Raw genomic sequence first — 8,393 nt, forward strand, 5'->3', positions numbered from 1 at the left:
TGTTCTCAAAACTGACTAAACTGGTTAGCCTGCACTCCTTCAAAAAATCTGATACACAAAAGATGAAGAAAACATGAGGATTAAGCTCTAATAGACTATTTAGTATATCCTAATTATTTATACATCTATGTTTATCATAATTTGTTAAACTATATTTTTTATCAAAATATATTATATAAACACTTCAGTGATCAGAAATGGAAGCAGACACTTTATAAAGAATTCCAATTTCACTGAGCTTCTGTAAATTCAGTGACTGTAAAAATCACTAGATTGAAAAAAATCTACAAGGCCATACAAGACAGCTAAGAAGAAATGGGAGTGTGGAAAACATTCTTTTTGCACTATTCCATATCCAGAAAGACATAACCATGGTTAAAAGCTTTAGTGGTTTATAAAGAACAGTGACAATCCAGCACAGTCTGAAGGACAGGACCTGTGCCAGGAGTCCACTTCTATTTCTGGCTCTGTGTGACCTTCCGTGGAGAGCTACACCTCTTCCTTCAACCGCTAAAACACTGGGAGAGAATCGCCTTCTGCTGTGCCCCTCAGTGACTAACAAGAGGGGCTTCACTAGAGGGCAGCTGGCACTGCTGTACAATATAAAATGGCAAGGGCAGAGCAAAGGTAAACCACTAGGCCTCCAGTTTTGCGTTAGAAACATGCAGCTCTCTCCTTCAGCTAAGTATCATTAACATCTTATTGGTTTTATTCCCAAAAACCAATAATAAAAATTACACCTTCTGACTTATCTGACCCATTCGTTGTCTTTAAGCAGAGTACAGTTGCTACAATAAATTGTAATTAGTTCTTCATTTATCTAGTTTTGAACTGTCAAAACCCCAAAGAACAAGGTTCAATTCCATTCTTTCCCAAGTCATTTTCAGTAACATTTAGTAAACTTAACTTACAGGACCAAGCTCTGAGCCTGGGTAACTGAAAGTTTACAATTTAGCCTGTCAATTTTGAGCAATAATCAAATGATCACAGATAAGAAATTAACACCTCAAACATTCAGTATGAAGAGAGATGGTCACATTTACCATTATACTACCCACAAAGATTATAGTTTAACAGAATTTAATTTTACAGTGTAGGTTAGTTTTACCTTTAAAAAACTAAAAATAAAATCAAACAAAAAAAATGAGCTTGTTATACTTGGACCCACACTGAACTATAAAGATCCCATCATATTTCTTATCATCTAACCACTATTAAGACACTGAAGTACTGTCAGTCACCTTCAGCAGTGATTAATATAAAACTGCACTTCATTACAACAAATGAGAACACATCCTAACACTTTTTCACTATTTCACATCTTAGGAAAGTAAAAAAGAAAGCTTAAAGAATATGATTTTAATTTCCCTCTCCCCTTTCCTTCAAAATATATCACTGCCAGCTTCCCAAGAACAGCACATCCAGGAAATACTTCAGACATACTATTATGGTACATAGCAGCCTCACTGACAAGACACAAGGTAAACAGTAAGTGCTCTGCAACAGAGAAGACATATTTTAATAGAAAATTATAGAAAATAAGCATGGCAAAAAGCAGTAGTACTCATGATTTTATAGAAGCTTTCTGTAACACTGAGGCATATAATGACCAGTGTTCTTTGCACGATCAACCTCAAATCTAGTAGTTGCAATTTTGTGTCTATACGCTTTTCTAGACATACAGGATGCTAGCGTTCGCCTTGGCCTACCCATTCCTTCATCAGTTGAAAAATGTAATAGAGTTCCAGCCAGTATGTTCATCAGACATGGCTAGTAATACAATCATTCTAGTAATAAATTATCACAATCTTTTAACAAATGCAACCCTGAAAATGTATATGCATGAATTTGGAGCCTATTTTGAGAACTGCATTAATCTTTGAAGAACAGTAAGAGTTTCTCACAGCCTACTTAAATTTTTAGGAGTACTTGTATTAGGATGGTCTAATTATCTCTTTCTTACTAAATCCTCTGTACCATGTTTGACCATAAACTTGGTTCCCCTCACCTCGGCAGCTCACTTCCACTGCAATTAGCTCATCCCTCTGACATGCTCCTCTCCCACACTAACAGATTACAGAATTTTCCTATCTCTAGGACCAATCTCCCATAATGATTTTTTTTTTTCTATTGCAGCACACCTTTGGTTAGTGTATCATGCTGCCTCTTTGCCCCTCAGACATAAAAGTATCCCTAAATTTTGTAGATTTTCTGCTAGTGTGATGTTACTCTCTGCTTCTTGAATCTACTGATTCCCAATCCACGATCACAGTATTTTACAGATCCACTGTTGCCAAACCCAACCTGGTTTCCATATTCTCTAATTCATCAATACATCAAACTTCTTTGAAACTTTCAAATCTCTTCAAACTTCACTCAACTTTGTCTTCTTTTCCATAGCAGGCTTCTGGGTATATCACAGATCTCAAATGTATCTAAAAACCTAAATCACTTCCTTGCCTGTTCAAATATCCTCTGCAGATTCATTTCTATCATTATGCCTTGATTTATGTGCAAAGAAGTGTTACAGTTTTTGCTCCTAAACAACATTCAGATTGAGCTGAAATTTTTTTTTAAAATACCCTTTTAAAACAGAGAAAAATATCAAAATATAGAATAAAATCTGTTCATTTTATATCTCAATATAAATCTGGTATTAAGATCTAGAATTTTGCTCAAGGAACCCAGCCATAGTCTAAATACAGAGGGGTTTTATTTTTTACTAGCATTTAGTTCTATTTCATGCCACCAGGGCTATTCTCTGTAAACAATTCAAAAATCATACTGAGGAAAACAGTATTTATTCAATATGAGTAGGTAAAGACAGGAATCTTAGATACACTTGACTAATGAAACAGAGACAGAATGGCAGCTGCAATATTAATAGAGTTCCCTTCTCTCCTTTTACATGGTAAAAATCTAGGTTTTTCTATACAGGTACACACTGAAGTAATTTTCAAGTCTTTGCTGATTTACGTACTTAATATTAATTATTTTTAACTGATACTGATATTAAAAATTAAACCACTCAAATTAAATTAGCATTAATTTACTAATTAAAAACTATTTCCAAGACAAGCAATCTATATATAATATTATGCCTTTCTACAAAGACAGGAATACTTACTATGCTGATACATACTACTTGTGTCTAAAAAATGTCCGAAGATTTTACATTTTAAGTGTCAGCCTGATTTGAAATCTTCAATTTTTGGAATAAATTCTAAATTCGGCAATCTACATTACAAGGGTCTTATCTTCCTTTTTTTAATGGATAACTAGGTAATATGTCATAATTCTAAGTTCAAAAAAAATCTCATAAGAAAGTGATTTCTAGCCTGTCATTGCAAGTTGCTATGGCAACAACCCAAATGACTATGAAAGCTCCAACCTTATTTGATGAATAAAATGGAAAAAATATCACAAGGTACCTACTATAAGTCTTCCTGAAAAAGAAACCAAAGGACTACTTCCTCTGCTCCATTTAATAATATCTGGGCTGTCAAAAAAGCCTCCAGTTTCCCATAAAACGTTATGTCATTATGTTCTAGAAATGCTGCGACTCTGCTTTTCTTGGGCCTTTATATTCTTTGGCTTACAAAGAGGTAAAAGCCTTAAAATGAGCTTTTAGTATCTAAAGATAATGGGTGTTATCTATGTGGAGCAGTAGCAGCAAACAGAACAGGATTATAAAATACAGTAGGGAAAAAGAGAGTGAAGAAAAAGATGGATTCTACCACAGCAGTCTAAAAATAGATTCACTTCAAATGAAGCATGTATCAAGTCTCTACAGGACGAAGAGCTCCATCTAGAGGTTAAAAAGCACGGGATGTTAAAGTAATCTAGGTAAAAGGTTCTCAAGACTTCTTAAAAACACCCTCTGAAATGGTCTCAAAGATCTCCCAATTAAAATAGAAAATGGGCTTCAAAATACACTTTCATGTAAGAGCCACCTGATCTTTGAGAATCAAAAAGTTTTACAGTAAAAATAAGCTGAAGACAAATCTTGAAATGAAAACAGTTAAAAGAAAAAACTGATCATTCATACCTTAAGTTTCCTGCATGTCAGTGAAATTCACACTGAAATCCTAGCCTCAGGGAAGTCAGGAAATTTTGCCAGTTTTCAGTGTGATTTAAGATTTCACCACCACAGAACGTAAATCAAAGAAGTCAGCCTTCCAGCACCACTTGAACAAAAGCATATACCCATGTTCAACACTAAGTGAGTGGTCCACTAAGGAATGAAACTTCTTGCACATGCAACACTTCTCAGGCCTCAATCCTTCATACTTACCTATCATTTTCCACTTATGTCTGAAAGAGTCAGGTTGCACCTACGAAGTTGTTATATGCTCCAGAAGAAACTATTTTGCATGTCATCTCTCAAATTAATTCATCATAATCATATTTTATGTCTGCAGGGAAACAATTACTTCCCCATTTGAGGATAAAATCCAGGCTTCATCCCACTGCTTAAGAAACTACACCAGACTCGGGTAAAATGCCAGTTCTTTTGCCTGGCAAGATGTGAAGGAATCAAACACACAGCCCACTGCCTGCATTAGCAAACACTCTGTGCTGCACCTGCAGCAGTAGATACAGAGCCTCTGGCTGCCTTCCCAGACCTAATCCATGAGTTCTAACGCAATAAAGTTGTATTTGACTGCTCGGGACTCCAAAGATCATCAGTTACCTGGCCAACTGATTTTCAAAATATATCTCTAACATGCTCTTGCTTCACTTAAGAGCTTTAAGTATGGGTGGGCAGTCATACCTCCAACTCTCCTGCTTTAAATCTTATTTTCTTCACTTTATACTTATTTTTGGTCACTCTCCATCTAAACTCTACACACACCTTACAATAACGCTTAAAATAGATGATCAGGTCTGGCCTCATAATTCCTTCCAGATTATATTTTACCTTGCAGCCTGCATAAAAAAAATAATCACATAAAGGCATTGTTTCTTGAGCCTGTACTGGATGCTTCATAGCTGTGCCTCACAGCTCAGGTAGCAATACAAAAATAGAATAAAAAGGGTCAGAAAATCAGGAGCAAAGAACCGCTGCTGGAAAACAGTTGGGTTAGAGATCTGTCACACTGCTGCTCCAGAACAAAGGCATCCTTTATTCACTCCATGCTTCCAGTAACGTTGAATTGCCTCATGGTGTTTTTTCCCACATTTTTTACACTTTCCCTGTTACCCTCCTCTCAAACCCTCACCCCTCTTTTCCTCCCTCTTATCCCGCTTCTTCTGTTTACCTGTTCTAGAATTGTACTTCCTTATGGCATCCCTACTCTGTTTTTAGTCTGTCCTTGATTCTATTTAGCATCATGAAAAAATAAGCAAACACCCCTCCCACCTCCCCTTACAAAACACTAACAAGCCAGAACCAGTAAAGCAATTGACAAATCATTTTATTACCATTAATATGTGATTTTTTTTTTTAAAAAAAAGTTCAAGTGCTGCACCTCTGAAAATCAGGCTATTTTGTGCCAAAAGTTTGATTTGGAAACTTATGCAAGTGTGAAAACACCTGTCCAACATACTGCACAAACTATCCTTGAAATATTTCTTCAAGGTAACACGTTGTTCCAATATTTGAAATAGCACTCACCAGGAATCTTTCTTGAAATATCTTGCAGTATTGATTCATGTACTGTATTTCTCTGAAAAGTGTTCAAATTACTTGAACATGGAGATCTCCAAATTTCAAAGAGACTGCATATGTAGACACTTCTTAAGTTCTGAACATCTAGCAAAATACAAACCAGAGCCTGCATAGGAAGTTGGTGCCAGAATTTCTTCTGGTCTATCACAGTTTGATTACAAATGTATGTCTAGGATTCCTGGTTTATATTAATTTGCCATAGCAGAAACAAGGTTCAGTTTGTTTTTATTTAATATAGCATTTTAAACAACTCTTGAAACTAGAGCACAGTATCATGAATTTCTGGGAAGCATGACTGAGCATTACAAAAAAAATGCCACAAGCTCTGGAAAAAACTTTTAAAAATTCAAATCTATTTTGATCTTCTATTACCATGTACTAGCAGAGAGAAATAAGGGCCTTTCAAAATAGCTGTTCACATGCAATAACTCCCTTTTCATGTGCAAGTTCACCAATTTAATGCCAAAAATAAGCTCATGACCTTTTCATGAATCAGAGCCCAGACAGGAAGCAAGGAAAAGCAAACTGTTTCTCCTTCAGCATTCTACTCTAGTATCTCCAATTTAAAAACACTTATCTCAATGCATACTTCAAAATCATGCTTCAACTTCAGCATTGCAACATTCTTCCCAAGTCAGAGGAAAACATTGACTTCCAGCATGAAATGAAGAAGCAGCAACTCAAAACAGCTTTTTATTTGCTGTGAGTATCAAACACAATGTACATCAAAAGCTTCAACTTTTTTTTTGGTTGCAATCCAGCTTGCTGACCCCACTTAAAATTGTATAACAACAAAAAATAAAAACTTTTACTTCCTTTTGGAATAGTCTGTATGCCAATACATATTTGAGAACAAGCCTAGTCTAGTTAATCTAATTTTGCAGATCTACTGTGAGATCCCCTATTACACACAAACTTTCTGGTGTTGGGCATAGTGTGGTTTCCTTTAAATGCCACTGACACAGATAACGGGAAAGGGAAAAGGATGGATGAAAACACTGCATTCCGCAGCAATCCTTATTCATGCAAATACAAGAAATATCAGAAGCTAAGTTGTGCTTTCACTTAAACCTGCTTAATGAGAACTTAAATCAACGGACTAGAAATTTTTAAATTTAAAAAGTACTCTAACAAACAGAAAAGAAATCCTAATTTCTCATACATACATTTTCGGTGTTCTCAATTAACCACAGATATAGCACAAAGATACTACATTCACAAAACTTTTCTACCAGACTATTAACAAAGGTCTTCCAGAAAATAAGCATAAACTGGACATAGGAAACAACTGATGTTTCTCTGGTTTTGTAAATGTTTTGCAGCCCAAGACAAGCAACCTCATGTTAAAGCTCAAGACCAAAGAAAATTACTACAAATACTTCTGTCACATTAGATAATCATATATAAATCTCTTTACCAGAAAGTGTAACACTATTTTCTCTACAAAAAGCAAAATTCACTGTATCCAAGTTCAGTTTTGAAGCAATTCCTGTATCGGAAAGTGCTGGCAGAACTTGCACTAGTAATTGCCCATCCATAATAAAGCTTACAAAGTTTTACTGTCGTCCACTCTTCATTGAGAGAACAAACCATTGAAGGAATTTTAAAACCCCCCAACAATCTCCCTACATACACTTGCAAAAAATGATAGTTGGAAGCAACTGAATTGGGCTTTGTGTTTCTCCAGACATCATTTCCTCTGAGTGATAGCTCTAAGCTTTTGGAAACTGGCAATTTCACAAAGAAAATCATACCCATTCTTTTAAAGACACCAAAATATTTCAAAATTTATTTCCAGATGGTAGAGACTACAGGCCTTTCATGAAATGTGCATTTATGTATCAATTTTTTTTAACTGGGAAAAAAAAATCATCTTTTGGTTTCAGTTTCCTTTAAATTGATTTAAGTACAGCCTGAGGAAGCATTTCAAGAAGTTCTTCAGACTGTTTCTTAACAGAGAAGTTTTGAAGAATTAAAAACCAGATCTTTGCTCGCATGTATGAAAAAAGGCTTTTTTTTCATTTCACAAGAAAACGGTATGTTATGGAAATACACTGGCAAACTGTGTGATACTAGAAATTAAAACTCGCTGATACTACACACTATTTTTAAAGCTCAAAGACTTTTTTTGCGGCTTAAAACTGATTATTGAAAGTACTGTTACACTGCTGGCATATGAATCAACTTGTCACTCTGGATTAAAAATGTTTTTGCAAATGACTTTAGTAAAGACTAAGAAAAAACACAAAAATACTTACATTGCATTTACTTTATCTTCTGGGCCCTGAATTTGGCCCGTTACAGTTCCTTTACTGGTATTTTTAACCCAGCCAACCACTCCTAATTTCCTAGCTTCCTCTTCTGTGTACTGATTTGAAAAATAATGAAAGAGAACAATCAGTGTCAGTACAGACACCACATGCATACAATTTAAAACCTGCTTTCATTTTCATAGCTTAAGAATAAAAATCCACAGATGATGATCATACTCAGGCATTAAGATATTCCTGTCAGCTCTACAGCTGCAGCAGAAGCCGCCAACTTTTTAATGAGATTTTTACATACACATAATAAATGCATGAGTTAATTCCCACTTCCATTTTCACACCTTTTAATACTTTTTTTCAAAAAAACCCTACAGATATGATGGCTCCCACCAAGATATTACTCTGCTTGTAATAAAAGTCATCATCTTTATCATTTGTACGTGCACAGAAATCTT

At 35.2% G+C, this 8,393-nt stretch overlaps 1 protein-coding gene across 1 annotated transcript; it reads right to left on the bottom strand.

Annotated features, from left to right (window-relative positions):
• Positions 1-7,925: 7,925 nt before the first annotated feature.
• On the bottom strand, positions 7,926-8,039 carry LOC104465372 (acylphosphatase-2; the record flags this gene model as incomplete). The annotated part of the gene is made up of 1 exon (XM_010078389.1): positions 7,926-8,039. A coding segment is annotated over one exon (114 nt), but the record flags the coding sequence as incomplete, so codon positions are not given.
• Between the last annotated feature and the right edge of the window lie 354 nt (positions 8,040-8,393).

Source organism: Pterocles gutturalis, unplaced genomic scaffold (assembly GCF_000699245.1).
Source record: "Pterocles gutturalis isolate BGI_N339 unplaced genomic scaffold, ASM69924v1 scaffold51388, whole genome shotgun sequence".
NCBI lineage: Eukaryota > Metazoa > Chordata > Aves > Pterocliformes > Pteroclidae > Pterocles > Pterocles gutturalis.